Genomic DNA, 17,930 nt, shown 5'->3' with positions numbered 1-17,930 from the left:
ACGGAGCGTCGCGGCTTTTGAAAAAAAAAACCCCGAGTGACTGTGTGAAGATTTACCTTGGTGGCCTGAACCAACTTTTCACAATTAACGGTTTCGTCTTCCGGCAGAACGCACAGCGTGGTCCTACTGATGTCCTGCAGCACCGCGTCGATCCGCTTCTCGACCAAGTCATTGACTTTGGTCATCAAGCGCTCAAGTTCCGCTGGGGAGGCGGGACAGACGGGCAGAGAAGGGGTCAACGGGTTAACGTCGGGTTTGACGCTCCCACACAGAACCCCTTAAAATTAAATGTCATCTTTACACCAAAGGTTGTCACTTGACATGTAGAGACATAGCTATTCACACCCTCACATATCATATAAAGACATACAACCATTCGCCCTCTCATTCACACGTCTGGACAGTTTCGGATCTCCGCCGAACTCCCTGCATGTGTTTGAGCTGTGGGAGGAACCCGAATAACCCGGAGGAACCCCACGCAGACTCAGGAGGACCGTCGAGACTCCAGACACCAAACAGGTACCTCAGGGGAAATGTGACGCCCTCATGGTAAAATATATCTATTTTTGAAATTCATCATTATCAAACACGAGGGGATCATTTCTAAGAGATCTTTTGAATATTATTTGATTCACTTTTTTAATAGTTTCTGAGGTTATGGCTTAATTTCAGAATGCACGCAGTGAGTAAATACAGTAAATACCGTATGCCAAAGTCATGTGGCGGTGTTGAATATATGGATCTCTTACCCAAGGCCTTGTCGACACGGCGAACGTATTTGTCGAGGTTCCATGATGTCCAGTCAAGAGAGGTCAAACCCGGCTGAATGGCCTTGTCCAGCTGTCAAAGTAAAATGACCGACAAGGTGAAGACGAGGGTCCGGTGAAACATATATCTCCGAATTCACATGACAAATAACAACAAAACCCAAATCTGCATGAAAAAACTACCTGGAAATTCAATCGTTCATTTATCATTGTACTTGTACTATATACTATATCCTGTACTCTTGGTGGCACTGCGGCCGTAGCCTATCCCTGCTGTCACTGGGCGAGATGTGCAGTTCCCCCTCAACTGGTCAATCAGATGCCACATGATGCCCACCACGGGGAAAGTCCTAGTTGCTACCAACCAACCAAAACACAAGATAAATACAAGAGTAGATAGCAAGTCTTCATAACAACGGCACAGGCGATCCGTGCACGGCAACGAGCCGGTTCCACGCCCCCTCTGAGCGCTTATATTGTCATGTTTACTTTACGGCCAACTAAAAAGCAATGCATGCGCTTCAACCAACGATTAGCATCGTCTCCTCCTTCCGCTCTGCACAAAATGAAGCTTATTGCATTTTTTTTATTTATCATGTTTCCATTAATATGTCCACACTTTAGTTTACACGTGATATGGAGCCAAGTCTCAGACCTTCAGCACACCCGTGCAAACATCTCACCATCTGACTCGTAATCTGTGTGCATACCTGAGGTTGTATAGTGTAAATAAAAGGCAGGGAGGAAAGGGAATTATGGGTTGTTTACGCCGATCTGTGCTCGGAACAGGATAATTAGAACTCAATAACCCCTCCAACATGCAACTAAATTAAAATGCCTGCATCCCTATAAATCACAATGTACCTTTTCCTCACCTGAGCCCTCGCGATCGTTACGCACGCAAATATAAAATGTGATTCGTGTCCTTGAAATATTGGCCTAATCCTTCTGATTAATTAATAAAATGGGCAGGATATCAAGGAGGTCATGTATGCTAGTTGAATCGCCTCGGAAACACGACTATCAATGATGCTCTTACCTTGTTGATGTGTGGCTGGGCCAGCTGCTGAAGGGCACTCTGGATTTGGGCGCGCACCCTGGCGTTCTCACTCAACATGAACTGGAAGGGAAGTAACCAAGAAGGGGTTTGTTCATTCCCACTATCCGCTCTGCTCCGTCAACATGTTCCCCAAAGTAAACCCAACCTGCAGCTTGTCATGGTTCTTCTTGAGGGTGTTCTGCTTCTGCTGCAGAAGCACGGCAAACTCCGGGATCTTCAAATTGAGCCTGAGCATGCAGTTGGCCTCTCTGATCTGGGTCAGGATCTGGGGGTCGAAGTTGACGAACAGCTCGCCCGTGTCAGGGGAGCCCACCAGCAGAGGGGCATGGAGGCCCGCCCTGGCGTCCTCCACCTGGGCGAGAGGGTAAGACACCATCATCGAGGCTTTTTGGAAGGTGAACGGGAGAGGAATGAAATATAAATTCGAGTTTACCGTCGCCATCCAGCTTTCGTGATAGAGCTTCACAAACTCCAGCAGGACTCTGGCGACCTTGGTGTAGTTCTTGGTGATTCTCTTGCCCTCCGGAGTGGAGAGAGCGCCGTGGCGCTGATGGATGGAGGAGACAAAGCGCAGATTTTAAATGTATTATCCATACCACTTATCCTGCACTCAGCGTCGAGGGGGTCCTGAGTCTGTCCCAGCTGGCATTGGACGAGAGGCGTGGTTCACCCTGGACCGGTCGATCTCAGAGTCACGTATAGAGACAAATAACCGTTCACCCTCTCAATTTAGGGTGTCCAATGAACCTCCAGCATGTATTTGGACTGTGGGAGGAACCCGGAGAACCCGGAGGAACCCCACGCAGACACGGGGAGAATATGGAGACTCCAAACAGAAAGGCCCCCCGGTTGGTCTCACACCAGATACCTTCTTACTGTCTTTTATTTCAGTTTTTAATTCATTTTATATCAAAAGAAGGTCCTCTTCAATCATAATGTCATCTTATCTGAAATACCGTCATTTCCGGATTATTGAGTGCACCTCAATATAAGCCGCACCGGCTAGCCGATAGCTAGTCGTCAAAGTCGTCTTCTTCGGTGTCAGAGTTGAACGGACTCAGAATTTCGCAGTCGTTTCATTGGTCCGATGTGACGAGGATAAACGTTCTAGCGGCGTGAAGCTCGTTAGCGTCCCCCACCCAAAAAAGTCCATATATTTGCCGCATTGTTGTTTATGTGAAAAAAGTCGCGGCTTATCGTCCGGAAATTACGGTAATCCTTGAACTGATAGATAACCAATATTTTTTGCTTTGTTATATCCATACCATTTATGATATATACATATCCAATGTTGATGTCCAATATTTAGCTTCATTAAATTGCAAAAACGTGAGCCAGCATTAATATTACATGAAAATCTGGCCAATATTTGGTGCCGTCCCCTGGTTCAACCTCTCCAGTACTTCTGAGCCAATACTGACAATCACTATCTAATCTGATTATTACAGAATTCCATATCATTGATTGTGGATTTATCCTTAATACAAAAGCCTTACCTGCCGGAAAAAGTCCATGGGACACTGGATTCTGTTGTACAGATGCCGAGCCCAGATGATCCGGCCCGAAACGGGGGGCAGATTTCGACCGATGGGAGGTTCCAGCTTCTGCTTGGTGTAGATAGAGGAAACCATCTCAATGTCCCGACTGTAGTCCTGGAGAATCTCCTGGTACTTCTCATCGATGCCGAGCTCGGGGATTTCCAGACTGGTTTGGAAAAAAAAAAGACGAGGTTGGAGATTTTAAGGATGAAAAAGTGATGATCGAAGAATTGGATTGACATCTGCTTTCTCAAAGACTCGGTGAAACGTGCTAAATATAGGATTACCTTTCAAACTTCTGCAGGACAGTCAGAACTTGTTCTGTGCTCTTAATTTTTTCAAGGGTGCTGTCCATGAAGCTCTTCAGTTTGGCCTGCATGGAGGTAAGGGCATACTTAGAAGAGGCTGTCCTACTAACGGCGGGGAGCTGAGCGGTGAAGCGGCGTCTCACTCACGTGGAGCTCGGCAGTACTTTTGCAGAACTCCTCGTAGTCCACGTCGAAGTCAGTTCTTCTCTGGTCCAGGAAGCTGTAGTGTTTTTTCTTGATGTTGAGGACAATAGCCTGCGCACAATCGTATCAGAAGATACCGTAATTTCCGGACGATAAGCCGCGACTTTTTTCACGTAAACAACGATGCGGCCAAAAAAATTGACTTTTTTGGGTGGGGGATGAGCTTTACACTGCTAAAATATCCTCGTCACATCGGACCGATGAAATGTCTGGGAAATTCTGAGTCCGTTCAACTCCAACCCCGAAGAAGACGACTTTGACGGTTTTAGTGCGCAGGAGGAAGACCAATATAGCGATCAGCTAGCTGGTGCGGCTTATATTGAGGTGCGCTCAATAGTCCAATAAGTCAATAAGCCGCAACTTTTTTCACGGAAACAACGATGCGGCTAATATATGGACTTTTTTTTTGGGGGGGGGGGGGGGGGTTAACGAGCTTCACGCCGCCAAAACATTTATCCTTGTCACATCGGACCGATGAAATGACCGGGAAATTCTGAGTCCGTTCAACTGTGACACTGAAGAAGACGACTTTGACGGTTTTAGTGCGCAGGAGGAAGACCAAGATAGCGATCGGCTAGCCGGTGCGGCTGATATTGAGGTGCGCTCAATAGTCCGGAAATTAGGAAATTACGGTAATATTTTCCAGAATGGTAGAGCCTTTATTCCTTTATTCCACCGGTTTTCTACACTTTGTCATCGCCTGGGATATGAATGGCGCTTTTTCCAGATTTTCCAGGACTGGCAAACGCTGTCCGAAGGGATACTCACCTCGAAGCCGGTAGCCAGAGTTTCCACCCCTTCAATCTTGGACTCCTGAAGGGCGGAGTAGGTGGAAATGGTGCTGAACATCTCCAGAATTTTATTGAGCCGTCGTTGGAACGTGTCGAACTTCCCGAAAATGTACATCTCGCTGAAGTCAAACTGTCTTTCGCTGGGAGTCTGCTCCAGGGCTTCCTTGGTCTTGTGGAAGTGCTGCTGGTACTCCTGAGTTGGGGGTAGAGCGTCACTTAAGGAGTGCGTTGACTGACTCCTTGTGGAGACAGCTAGTACACAACGCGGTACATTTATGCAGTACAGGTAGTACTCCGCACCTGGTTTAAGTGGATGGCTGCTCTGATCTTTTCGGCCACGACTTGTTGGGGCTGGTCCCATATCGAATTGGAGCCATTGTTACTGATGTAGGCCTTGCAGGCCGTGATCATCTGGTTGGTGACCTGCGGGACAAAGGGTTGACTGTTCAAATTCGCGAGCTGGTTTGCACTTTAAAATGTTTACGAGACGGACGACCGCCCCCACCTTGACGAAGAGCGACGTAATCTTCTCAGAAGTGTTGTAGTAGTGAGAGTTACTGTGGATGAGTTTAATGGCGTTGATCAGACCCGGGATGGCCTCCACCATGGACACCTGGTTTGAGTCACAAACATGCATTTTGGTGCAACTAGCTTATGTCAGGCGGCAAGAAGATGGAAGTCATCGGGGATGTTAAAGAAGAGGGAAGACAAAGGAACGAGGAGTTACGGGGTCGCTGTTGTAAAGAGGGTCACAGAACTGCTCCAGGGAATAAAGGTTCTTCACGTTGTCTTTGGCCTCGGAGACGGCATCGGTGATCCTGATGTCCAGTTCCCTCCACGACTAGAAGAAACAAACAGAAAGTCTACTCTACTCATCTATAACGGCGATATAGCTGTAATTGATTGTGCGTTCGGCATGAGTCATTTCTAACCCTTGTGATTTTAGACTTGGCCATCAGGAGCACAGCGAGTACCGCCTTCACGTCCGAGCCCTGCAACTGGTCTTGGAGGTACATGAAGCGGGACATTCGTTTCTTCCAGTGGTCCAGCTCGGCCCGCGGGCCGAGGTCGTCGGCCTCTTTCCTCAGCTGGTCGCTTTCAGCCAGAACCTTCGGGGTAGAAGTACAGGTTACCTCCACCTGATTGGTTCCACAACATGGAAACTCCCTGCTCTTCTCTTGAGATTTTTAGCAAGGAGTCTGAACACCGGAGCAGTTTGGCACCGTACCTGTTCGATCTGCTTGATCCAGATCTTCATGCAGGCCTCGATCTTTTCGGTGGTCACGGGGTTCTTGGATGCTGCCTTGTAGTCCGACGGGCCCCTCAGCCCTCGCAGGTCAAATGTATCGCACTCTTTCAAAGTGACCTAAATGCAAGGCGGTTCACCTCAGCTGCAGCATCTGCCGGCTGATTCCTGGATGGGTTATAATCATTGTCTTATTGGCTTTACCTTTTCCTGCAGGCTCTCCTGAGCGCCGGTCAAAATGGACACAAAGTTTTCGAGGGAGGATATGAAGTCCTGTTTGGCGGCCTGCGCCTGGGGACTGTCCATCTCCCCCCAGCCGCGGTTCATCTCCCTGAACGTCGGGATGAAGATCTCCGAGAAGAGCTGCTCCACACTCTTTAACAGGCCCACCTCTTTCGTGTCCAACATGTTGAAGTTCACATCCTGGAAGCAGACAACATTGTCGGGCTCTTAACACGCATTCATTCATTCGTAGCAGTTACCCTGCACTCAGGGTCGAGGGGTTGCTGGAGCCGATCCCAGTCATTGGTCGAGAGGTGGAGTTCAGCCCCGAGTTCCATCACAGGGCTCATTCATGTCACATTGAGACATACAACAATTTACTTTCCCTTTCATACATCATAGAGACATGCAATCGTCCCTTCACTCATCTATAGAGACATAAAACCATTCACTATCTCACTCATCTCAACTCCTGCTTCTTTTGAGTGGAAAATCTACCCTTGAAGCAGTTATGGACACACACGGACACATACACGTATGCTTGCACACGTACTTGCACGGCAGAAGCATGGCATCTATCACCCGAACAAAGGGACGGTGCACATGATGGAGCGTTCGACTGAGGTCTGACCGGACCAGATAACCTGGAGATGATCGATTCTCCTCAGGGTTTAATGATGTTCTCCTCCTGAAGGTCACGAGGTAATCACATATCGCACCCACTCACTCTGTGGATGTTTTCAGGGGTGATGGCCTTGGAGGTGTTGGCCCTGGTGAAGAAGACGCACACCCCTTTCAAGGCCAAGTCCTTGCCGTCTGTCACGAAGACTTTCTTCTTCTGCGGGCCGGTTTTCTGAGCGGGCTGGGAGTCCTCCTCTCCTTCCTCCACCGGGGCTGCAACAGTCCAAGTCACCCTGTGCTTCACGCATTTTCCTACAGTTTCATTGCGAGCCATCGAGGTGTTAATGTAATCGCCTACCGCGCTCGGGCTCCTGGTAGTAGAACATGAGGTGCGGTAGCCCATCGGCCACAAAGAACTGGTCCATGCGGCTTGTCTGAGAAGAACAGAAGCCCTTAGTTGAGCTGCTCTGACGGAGCCGAGATGTTCGCGTGAACACCAAAGTACCTGATTCCCCTCCGTGATCGAATCCTCCACCTCCACCTTCTCCAGGCCGAGGCACGAGGCGGCGATGCTGATCAGGTAGTCCCGTCGTCCATCTCGCTGGCCGCGCCGAGCTTCTCTCTGCGCCTTTGGATTGAAGACAACCAACGTCACCATTCAACCATTAGGACATTTTCATTTCCAACACACCTCTCGCTCAGACCCATGGACTTCTGACTCTTTAAACTCAGGGGCATTCATTCATTTGTTATCTATGCCACCAGTCCTGTGGTTTCAAGGTCATTGGGGTGCTGGAGCCCATCTGCGTTCATCCAGGCTCAATTGGTCGCCAGTTGATCACAGGGCTACATTTAGATATACAATAATTCACTCATTCATTCATCTGGACAATGTACGGCATAGGTGTCAAACTCTGGCCCGCGGGCCAAACTTGTCCCGCACTGTAATTATATTTGGCCCGCAAAGCCATACCAAAAGACTATTAGAGCTGGCCTGCCAGCACAGTCTACAGTGCATGTACCGCTAGTTCTACAAATCTCAGAATTTTCTGCTGGTGTTTTGGCATGAAAATCACAACAGGACCCATAAACCCACTCTCCTCTGTTGACAGTAGTCATAGCGACCTTATGCTAATAATTGTACCCTGCTACTTAGGCAGAAAACAGGATTTTGCATGTGTGCAATATTAAGTTATATATTGTATGGTTTTGAGATGGCTATTTGGTAGAGTGGTCACTTCTGACTTCCGTCTACTGGCACTTCGGATCTTTGGTGACTGAATTGCACTTTTTGGAAGTCGCTTTGGATAAAAGCGTCTGCCAAAGGACTAAAATGTAATGTAATGTATAGTATTGAGCTATGCTTGTTCCATATTTAGCTTTTAAGCAAAACTTGTTTGGTTTCATTGTTATATCTGTTGGCCCGCGACTTTGTCCCAGTTTTGAATTTTGGCCCACTGTGTATTAGAGTTTGACCCCCCTGATGTAGGCTCTCCGATGATCCTGCATGTGTTTGGGCTGTGGGAGGAACCCGGAGAACTCGGAGGAACCCCACACACACACGGGGAGAACAAAGAGACTCCACACAGAATGGACGGCTGTGGGAATCCAACCAGGGACCTTCTGGCTACACCCTGACTATTATGGTATGTGTTTGCACATACTATATCGCTTGCAGGGGGATCAGACTGAAACTGAGGTCAAAAAGGTAAAAAAAAAAGGAGTGATAGCAAGTATGAAGTTTAATCGGCTTTATGGGATGAAAGTCTGCAGGATCCGGAAGGTAAAGAATGCAGATTATAATAAGTATTATAGAGAAGATTATAAATCCAGTGAATTAATAAGCCAGGGAGTGCCACATTTGCCTTCCAGGTCCTGAAAAGGCAGCAGATCTATCTAATTTAATAAACCGTTCCCTTTTAAAGATATGAAAAATGAATTAACGCGATTATGCTGCCATCTAGTGGACTAAGCCCCGCAGTGCACCCTTCCTGCTGAACCACGGGAGAATGAATAAAAAAGGCTATGTAAATAAATATTTACATAGTTATCCATAAATTATTATCTATATAAACATATTTATGAATAATTCTCCTTGCAGGAAGCCCAGGAACCAGCGGCTTCAAAACAAGGGAATCAATCCACAGTCAGGCGCCATGATGAGTTGCCATGGTGATGCGTGCATGTGCGCGTGCGTGACAACCGACGGGAGGAAAGAAAGGGGAGGGGAGGGGGAGTGTCACAGAGAGGGTGGGGTGACGTCAGGGGAGTGGGGGGGTTCTGATCTCGTCTTTTATCGCGATAAGATACCCATTTATTCGGACGATACATTATGTCCCGTAAACTTAATTGGACTTGGGATTCCACCTCGATTTGGCTGAATTCAGGAGGCTGCAATGTATGTTTGACAGTAAATACACGTTTGAGCGTTGGTTACTTTCACCATGAAGTCACAAAAATGAATTAAAATATGAATTGGAATTTATGATGGTGAAAAAAGAAAGAAGATGCTTTTTTTCATAACGTGATCAGACAGACAGACAGACAGACAGACAGACAGACAGACAGACAGACAGACAGACAGACAGACAGATAGAACATCCATAATCTAACTTCTGAAGCCAAACAGGAAGTCTGCCACAGCGCTGGAATCGGAGCAGTATTTCTTCAATACATTTTTAATATATTTAGTATATTATTTGAATATAGAATATGTAATATTTTATGAAATACTATGAATCATATATCATCTTTTCTTGTTCAAAAAAATTCCCAGAAGTAACAACTCAAAATACATCTGTTTAAAGCAGCCATCTGACACCACCTGCTCTGTCACTTTATCATTTATATTGAAACACTTTTATTATGTTTATTTTTATCCTGTCTTTTAAATCTGTATTTTGTGTATATGTAAACACTGTACGGTGTCCTTGAATATCAAATATGGTGGCCAAATTAAAATGTCTCATTATTATTATTATTATTATTATCAGTGCCTGTTAGACATACACACACACTCACAAACACACACACTAGTTGAAGCGTGGGTCTTACCGGAGCCGAGGGCAGGACGGGTTTGTTCCTATACTGGACCTTGGCGAGCCTGGTCTTGGACGCCATGGCCCTCGGGGTCAGGGTTGTGTGGTTTCACGCACGCGGTCTGTCCTGGTTTCTGAGGGATATGGCCTTAAACACCGGGCAGTGAGCATTTAAAAAAAAAAAAAAGAAAAAGAAAAGAAAAAAAAAGGAGCATCACAGCGACGCGGGAAGCTGTGATGTCACTTAGGCGGGCTGGAAAAAGGGGAAGCTGTGATGTCACATCCCTGGTGCGGTGCCATGTCAACAAGAGAAGTCACTTGGGAAAACACGACCAGCCCCAGATTTGATTGCTTTAACACCGAACGCCATCACAATCACTGGGTCATTTATTCAACTTTTGATAAAAAACAATACAAGGACACAAGTGCCGTCACGGCAACCGGGCTTGACTGTTGTCTGAGGGAACATTCAAGCCTTAAAAATGAGGCAGGGCGGAGAGAGGGAGAAATAGAGATGGGAAGTCACCTTACAGTTTAAGTGTTTCACGCACATTCACCCATTCACCCATTCACCCATTCACACACACACAGTGAAGGCGGTAAAGTTGGTGCCTTGCTCAAGGACACTTTGGCACACAATTGACCCACCCCCCCTGTCATTAGGATGCAAATGATGTGCTGACTCCTGACCTGAGGGAGCTCCTCGCCTCTTCATCGCCACGGCAACATCTGCAGAGCTGCAGAGCCCAGATATGCCACTGATGAATAAGGAATAGAGACAATCATGAAATATACAGATTGACTGAAAGTCCTTAGCATTCGGTAGCAAGACTGTGTGTGTGTGTGTGTGTGTGTGTGTGTGTGTGTGTGTGTGTGTGTGTGTGACAGAAGAAACAAAGAAGCACAAGACTGATAAATCCCATTTATTATCCTACTGGGGTTCAGTTACAAAGTGGAAATGAAGGGGAAGAAAAAAGAGCTTGCATAGAGAGATGAGAGTTTATTTTAGGAGAGGAGTGCTGCAAACATTCATATTTCAAAGTGACTGTACAGAGAGAGTGTATGTGTATATGTGTGTGTGTGTGCGTGTGTGTGTGTGTGTGTGTGTGTGTGTTTGGACCATGAGGGGCAAGGCAGCCACTTGCGGCCGGAAACTTTGGTACGTTCTGGTCCGACAGACAGGTGGAGGAGGGATTGGGGGATGGAGGGCGTTGCATTCAGTGAAAGAGAGGCATTGCACACCCTCTGCACGTGATGGGGACATTTCTATCTGAAGTGTAAACTGGAAAGACAGACACACCGGCGCATGTCACTGTCATGATTTGGTTGCTATAGAGACCCGTTAGCATATTTTCATATATTCATTCATCATCTACACTGCATTTTCTGCAGTCGGGGTTGGAAGGGGGCTGGAGCCTATTCCAGCTATCATATCCCGGTGATAGCATTGGATAGACGGGACCAAATCGATCACAGGGCCACATATAGAGACAGACAACCATGCACGCTGTCATGAACACACCATATGGAAACAAACCATTTGCTTTCTCATTCATGCATCTGGGAAATTTCTGGTCTCCAATAGCTTGTTTTTTATACCTCACTATGGTCTGGATTTGTTCTGAAATTGTTCTGCGTTTGTGTCGTAGTGGGTTTTCACGAGAGTCGATTCCAGCCGGGGGACTTTCAAGCACAGCGGCAACGAAGTTGTGTGGACAGACGCCGTCGGATTAACTTCTCAGTGGAGGGACGTGTGGAGACCCGACGTCAGCTCTATGCGTTTCTTTCACAAGAGAAATTCAAGTTTGTAATTTAAACCATTTCAGCAATTTCTACTTAAAAGATAACAGAAACGAGACAAATACTGGTTCCCATCAGTAACAGCGGGCATGCCCAGAAGACATCCGATAGAAAGATGAGACTAGCAGATTGGGGGGGGGGCGTAACCTTTTTTCTGATGCTCGTGAGTGTGTTGAGGAGGCTAATGAAGATTGGGCACAGGTTGCCAATTAGCCGACTAGCTATATTTTATAGGTCAAAAGTACAACATTGGGGGCCATGACTTTCCTGATGGAAAACTATCTATATGTATGAAACTAGGAACGGCTAACAAACAAAGAAAGTGTGCGACAACGTCGATATTCACTTCTACTTTAAAAACCACAGCAACCGGTGATCTACCGCCACTGCTTCCAGGACAAGATGTCAGGAGCCAAAGTGGAGTCGGCTCCCCCAAAATGCTCCACAACCCAAAAGTCCCTGTCACAATTAAAAAACTACAAATGTGTGACGTGTCATCACTACGGTTACGGTCCAATTTGCTTTTAGAGACAGCTCTGGATGAGGGTTCTGAACACATCCTGAACCATCAGCTATCATGGTGCAGCTCAATCTGACCAAGACACCAATCAAAGGGTGTATATATATATATATATATATATATATATATATGTCATAAATTATTAACTTTTTTGCAACCCCCAAAGTAGAAAACTCAATTTCAAGTACAGGGATTTATCCTTTCGGCTGTGATTTTTTTGACAAATGACCGACGCGTATAGATGTCAACAAAAGGGGGCTTCAGCTGCAATGGTTTAGAGAGGGTTTAAAGCAGGGTGAATATCAGGACGCTCAGACAAAGTAGAATCGCATCCATGAGTCATTTGTTTGCTCACTGAGTCATTACTACCCAGGGAGACGAGATGATAACCTGAATGAGACTGCAAAGAAGGTTTGGGGTCAGTGAGAATCAGAAGATTATTTTGGTCCTACCCTGAAAAAGGAAGGTGGCAGAGGTTGATGCATATGAATGTTTATCAACAATCTGTTGTATTCGTTGGCTGTTCCTTCTTTTTAACGTAGCTGCAACTATTTCTCACTGCTTGAGGGTTATTTGTCATAAACTTTGGGGAAATATTCATAAAATCAGCTTTTGTTTGCAGAGAAGGAGTTGAGGAGATGGACCTGGAGGAGGAAGGAGGAGACTGTGTGCGATTTACCTGCACACTGGCCTGCAAAAGTTTCTAATCTGCCACTGGTGGGTGGACAACTGGCTCGCTTCATACAGTTTGGAAGCGCAGCGTCATTCCGACATCTATGAATCCATTGGATGCGGGTTCGAATCAAACTCTGAATCGCTTGGATGCAATTTTTCAAATGAAGCACTGAGTCCATTGGATCCAGGCTAACACCAACCACTGAATCAATTGGATGCCATATTTTTAAAACGACAACCAAAGTGAGTGAATCGTTTCAAATCAAACACTGAATCAATTGGAGCCAGTTTTTCAAATCAAACACAGAATCGTTTGGATTTTTTTTTTTAAATGAAACACTGAAACGATTGGATTCAGGTTCAAATCCAACACTGAACTGTTTGGTTTCAGGTTTTCGAATCAAACACTGAATCGATTAGACCCACAATGTCAAAGCAAACACTGACTCAGTTGGATCCAGGTTCAAATCGAACACCGAATCAATTGGAGCCTGTTATTTGAATCAAACACTCAATCGATTGGAGACAGGCTCAAATCAATCACTGAATCGTTTGATTCATTTCAAATCAAACACTGAACTAATTGAATCCAAATCAAACCTCCCGGTGAACGGCCGCGGTCACATGTCAGATGGAAGTGAATTATTCACGTTTCGAACTTTTCCTTTAGGCCAGTTCACCCGGATCGGATAGAAAACACCTTCCTGCATGCCAGGAAGTCACATTCGAATCACATCACCGTCACGCCATTAGAAAAAAAACTTTTTTGTTTTCTTTTTTTCCTCGTAGATTAAAATATGTATAGCAACAATACCAAAGCTGTATTCGGACTCACAAAATCAGCAAAGGGGAGGGAAAGAAAACATCCCACAGACTTTAGCAAAAGTTACACAGAGTTTCCATCAAAGGCTTTGAGAGATGCATTGTCCACGCGGGTGCAGGTACGACCACAGGCCACCTGGAGCGTCTTCTGGATGAGAACTACACTCCTCCAAGAATGGAGATTAGAAAAAAAAAAAACAAAGAGGAAGAAAAAGGCAGAATCCACTTTGTTTCTGCACCAAAGGCAGTGGATGCTTCTTGTCCCCCCTGAACACCAGCATTGTAGTCCAACACCTTCTGACCCCGGTGGGTCCGGTCGGATGGGCGTGGTCCCGGTTCCAGAAGGCAGTGTGTGTTTGCGTAGGGGGTCTTTCGTGTCACGTTGCACAGGTGAATTACTAAGTTGTGCGAAATGCGTGCAGGTGAAAAGAAGTGAGTGACAAGACAGGACATCAATTGAGTCACAAGTGCAGCTTCCTGGTTCTTGAAAGTCCAACCAGCCTCTGATACAAAACAGAGGTGGGCAGAAGTCAACGCGGAGCTCACTCCAGACCGAAAGTACTGGTTTCCTCCACGGCTGTTAGCATCTTCTCGTACAGCACCGAGAAGGACGGGTATGGGGGCAGGTCCAGCCGGTTGAAGCATGTGTGAGCTCTGAGAGGCGAAAAAAAAAAAAAAGACGTTGTGAGATGATGGGTGAATTTACGGAGAAACGGCCTCTGATTTGCCTCTGGTGGGTTCCTTTTGCTCACCTGGGCAGAGAGGTGACCTTCCCCCACTTCTCAACGCAGAACCGGCGGGGTCCGTTGCTGCCTCGAAGAGAAGCGAAGCCCTCGTAGGGAATGCTGGATGTCCCCGTCACAAACTGGAGCAACGACCAGGAGAGTGAATTAAAAAAAAGGCCCCTGACAGAAGATGCGTGATTCGTCAGCCGTCACGTGGACGTACCTGCAGGAGCCGGAGGCGCTGCTCATTGTTGAACCTTTCCACCGCCGCCCAGAACCATCGGATGACAATGTGGTTGTCATGGTAGCCTGAACAAGGGAAGGAGAAGCGGTCATGTGACCCCAGGGACTGTCAGGGATGCTAAAGTGCGGGACCTTCTGAGGAGCACTGCTAACGTCATCAAGCGTTGGCACCCGTCTCCAACCGCCCCCTTCGATGTGTACTTTGCGTATTGTATCAATTTTTTTGGAATGTGTATTTTTATTCCTTGATTCCATACCCTATATAGGGTTTATAAATCCATGGACAGACGGATGGAAATTAGCTCGAGCTAAATCCCAAAGAAACCAACACGGTCCAATAACAGAACAGGACGTACGGATGATGTTTACCTTCTGTATCGCCTCCTAACCCGTTGAGAACGGGAAAGTGCCGGAATCAGAGAGAAACCATGTCATTCATTCATTCATTCATCACAACCTGCCTCTGTTTCTGTCCTCTGACCCGTTTAAAACAGTTTAAACGGGTTTAAAAACAGTTTAAAACCCCTCTCAAGCCCCTACCTCCTCTGTACTCCGTGTTGTTCCTCCAGTCTGACAGGTCGATCTCCGCCGTCCCCGCAATCACAAGCTCCAGCTCTCTGGCATCGAACACTGACACCAGCCTCGCGTCAACCACCTGCGTGTAAACCCACACACAAACACACACGTCAGCTGTAAACACTTTTAAGGATGTTCAAAACGCGTGCATGAATATAAATCAATAATTTCACTGCATGACGTTTTAGCCAATACATTCATTCCTCTCTTTGAGGATCAAAACGTAATTATCATCCGCGCGGGATGTCTGATTCCATGCATATTGCATTCACTCATTCATTATCTATAGCGCTTATCCTGCACTTGCAGTGGTGCTGCAGCCTATCCCTGCAGATATTGGACAAGAGGCGGGGATTCCCCTGGCTCGATCATGGCGCCACGTACAAATATTCACTCTGTCATGCAAAGTCATTAAGACACACTAACCATTCACCCTCTCATTCATTATTGTATAGATACGCCCTCATTCAGACATGCTATCGACACACTACATTCACCCTCTATATGAGAGGGCGAATAGAGACAAACCACCATTCATCCTCTCATTAACATCAGAGAGACATACAATGTCACATAGACTTCAATTATAGATAAACAGCCATTCACACTCATTCAAACATCATATAAATATTTGATCATTCACTCAATTATTCAGGCAGTCTATAGACATACAACATTTGCCCTCTCATTAAGAGACATGACACTATTTACTCTCTCATTCTCAAGTCATATAGACACAGGAACCTCCTGCATGTATTTGGACTCTGGGAGGAACCAGAGAACCCAGAAGAACCCCTGCAGGCAGGAGGAGAACATGGAGAGTCCATCCAGAGAGGCCCCCCTGTGGAAATCCAACCAGGGGCCTTCTTGCTGTAAGGTGGAAGCACATCTGCTGCACCACCCTCATATATTTTATCTGTGCAAACTCAAATTTGGACACGTGAACCTCCTCCTTCTGAATACAAAGCAGCATCGCACCTCGTAGAAGCCTCTGACCAGGCTCTCGGTCTGCTGCACCACCCCTCTCTCGATCCTCCACTTCACCATCCGCTCAATGTACTCCTTCTTGTTCTTCTCCGAGACGGGGATGTTGGCTCCACCGGGCTTCAGCTCCCTCTCAGTTATCTGCGCAAACACACACACGCACACACACACACACAAAGCAGGAGTGAATCTAAGCTATTGATCGTTTGTCTCTTAGCCCTTTTAAAGCCAAGGCATTGGGTTTCATTGGAAACTCTCATTAAAAGCAATGTCTAGCATGGGTTCCCTACCCATTATATATTGGTAGGGGTCGGGGTCCACACACACACACACACACACACACACACACACACACACACACACACACACACACACACACACACACACACATAGTGACCTGTCCGAAGACCTCTTCATTAACAGTGAAGGTGAGGTCCAGCATGTCCTCTATGTCATTGTCTTTCATCCACTGGAGGGACTGATGGAACTCCTCGTCCAGGTACTCCAGGTCGCTGAGGTCGCACGAGCTATAAGGACGGAAAGGGTTTTTGAGGTTTGAACGCGCATTTCGAGATTTGCACAAGTCTTCAGTCTTGCGTACGTACATGCGCAGCAGGCCCTTATAGAAGGGCCTGGTGAAGAAGGCGTCCAGCAGGTACTGATGGATGAGAGCTAAACCCAAGATTCGGCCGCTAAACCGAAACCTGCGATGCAGAAAGACCAATGTCAGTTAAAGTTGTGTGCATTATATGTGTTTGTGTGTGTGTTCAGTTCATCTCACCACTCGTGATGATTATCTACAAAGGCAGACATCGGGCTGATCTGGACTGTGTAGGTGTCATTGGCAGAGTACTCAAACAGACCATAATAGGGGTTGAAAAGTTCCCGGGAGACCAGGAAGAAGAACTCTCTTGAGGGTCCACTGTAGTCCAACCTGCAACATGTGGATTTCACTTCATTACTTCCAGCATCAATCATCTTGGCTCAGCAGAGTAAATGTAGTAAATGGAGCTAGTTAGAAACAGTAATGCGCTAAACCTCCAAAAAAATCAGCAACAGCATGCTAACACTATTGACTATTAGCCTCCCTCGGAGGAGCTTCCCTTCAAACCAACTGGAGACAGTTAGTATGCTAATGCAACAAACCAATTACTGACAACTGAAATGTGAAACAATTAATATGCTAACAGTGTGGACTAATCACCATGAGCCAGTCTGTTAAAATCCAAACCTCACAAGCAACTGTTAGCACATTTAACAGCGTTCTACATCCTAATCTTAGTCAGCCGTTGGTCAAGGATGCAAGGATGAGTCAAAGCGTCCCCAGAGAAGGGAGGCCATCTTGGTCGACTTGTGGTTTAACCGCAGTGTCAAGAATTATGGGGTACAGCAGAGGGATAATTAGACGTGAATTTCCTGCGCCCGTGTTTACAACTGTTTTCAGAGCAGGAGAACTGGAAGACCCTGAAACCAATCCCATAGCGGCAATCTCTTAAAATAACACAGGGTGTCAACAACATAGAAATTTGTATGTTTCTAAAAAGAAAGTATAGGGGACAATTTCTTTATTTGCAGAAAGAAGCCATGGGAACATTTTATATCCCGATTGGTGCCGACACGCTCACCCCTCTTCGCCGACAAAGCTGACATAGAGCTTGCTACGCTGCAGGTCTTTGCGGGAGTAGCACATGATCTGATTGAAGGCATCTTCTAGCAGGTGGTCCCGTCGGATGATCAACCTGAGAAAAACATCCACGGGTGAGTAGAAAGAAAACAGCAACAGGTTCGAA

At 46.5% G+C, this 17,930-nt stretch overlaps 2 protein-coding genes across 4 annotated transcripts in view; both read right to left on the bottom strand.

Moving 5' to 3' along the window:
- The window catches only part of LOC147233272 (dynein axonemal heavy chain 5-like), a 58,142-nt gene extending 48,265 nt beyond the window's left edge, over positions 1 to 9,877 (bottom strand). Inside the window, exons 1-19 of the mRNA XM_086148521.1 lie at positions 9,812 to 9,877; positions 7,263 to 7,385; positions 7,116 to 7,191; positions 6,864 to 7,030; positions 6,119 to 6,337; positions 5,897 to 6,034; positions 5,601 to 5,777; positions 5,396 to 5,509; positions 5,174 to 5,281; positions 4,969 to 5,091; positions 4,646 to 4,861; positions 3,821 to 3,928; positions 3,653 to 3,738; positions 3,324 to 3,531; positions 2,261 to 2,374; positions 1,973 to 2,179; positions 1,807 to 1,887; positions 750 to 840; positions 57 to 202 (exon numbers count right to left, since the gene is read on the bottom strand). Of these exons, the coding sequence (XP_086004647.1) occupies positions 57 to 202; positions 750 to 840; positions 1,807 to 1,887; positions 1,973 to 2,179; positions 2,261 to 2,374; positions 3,324 to 3,531; positions 3,653 to 3,738; positions 3,821 to 3,928; positions 4,646 to 4,861; positions 4,969 to 5,091; positions 5,174 to 5,281; positions 5,396 to 5,509; positions 5,601 to 5,777; positions 5,897 to 6,034; positions 6,119 to 6,337; positions 6,864 to 7,030; positions 7,116 to 7,191; positions 7,263 to 7,385; positions 9,812 to 9,877 (2,568 nt within the window). The remainder of the gene's footprint in view (positions 1 to 56; positions 203 to 749; positions 841 to 1,806; positions 1,888 to 1,972; positions 2,180 to 2,260; positions 2,375 to 3,323; positions 3,532 to 3,652; positions 3,739 to 3,820; positions 3,929 to 4,645; positions 4,862 to 4,968; positions 5,092 to 5,173; positions 5,282 to 5,395; positions 5,510 to 5,600; positions 5,778 to 5,896; positions 6,035 to 6,118; positions 6,338 to 6,863; positions 7,031 to 7,115; positions 7,192 to 7,262; positions 7,386 to 9,811) is intronic.
- Positions 9,878 to 10,775: 898 nt separating this feature from the next.
- The window catches only part of hecw2b (HECT, C2 and WW domain containing E3 ubiquitin protein ligase 2b), a 37,258-nt gene continuing 30,103 nt past the window's right edge, over positions 10,776 to 17,930 (bottom strand). For all 3 annotated transcript variants that reach the window (XM_086147918.1, XM_086147917.1, XM_086147919.1), the window contains 9 exons: positions 17,766 to 17,879; positions 16,922 to 17,074; positions 16,746 to 16,844; positions 16,538 to 16,667; positions 16,135 to 16,281; positions 15,121 to 15,235; positions 14,561 to 14,646; positions 14,365 to 14,477; positions 10,776 to 14,266 (listed from right to left, as the gene is read on the bottom strand). In XM_086147918.1, the coding sequence (XP_086004044.1) occupies positions 14,155 to 14,266; positions 14,365 to 14,477; positions 14,561 to 14,646; positions 15,121 to 15,235; positions 16,135 to 16,281; positions 16,538 to 16,667; positions 16,746 to 16,844; positions 16,922 to 17,074; positions 17,766 to 17,879 (1,069 nt within the window). In that variant the 3' untranslated portion in view covers positions 10,776 to 14,154. The remainder of the gene's footprint in view (positions 14,267 to 14,364; positions 14,478 to 14,560; positions 14,647 to 15,120; positions 15,236 to 16,134; positions 16,282 to 16,537; positions 16,668 to 16,745; positions 16,845 to 16,921; positions 17,075 to 17,765; positions 17,880 to 17,930) is intronic.

This window comes from Fistularia commersonii, chromosome 6 (genome assembly GCF_037954325.1).
Source record: "Fistularia commersonii isolate RoL2024-O1a breed Wild chromosome 6, RoL_Fcom_v1.0, whole genome shotgun sequence".
Lineage (NCBI taxonomy): Eukaryota > Metazoa > Chordata > Actinopteri > Syngnathiformes > Fistulariidae > Fistularia > Fistularia commersonii.
The sequence above is the reverse complement of the archived record's forward strand: the minus strand, read 5'-3'. Positions and strand labels throughout refer to the sequence as shown.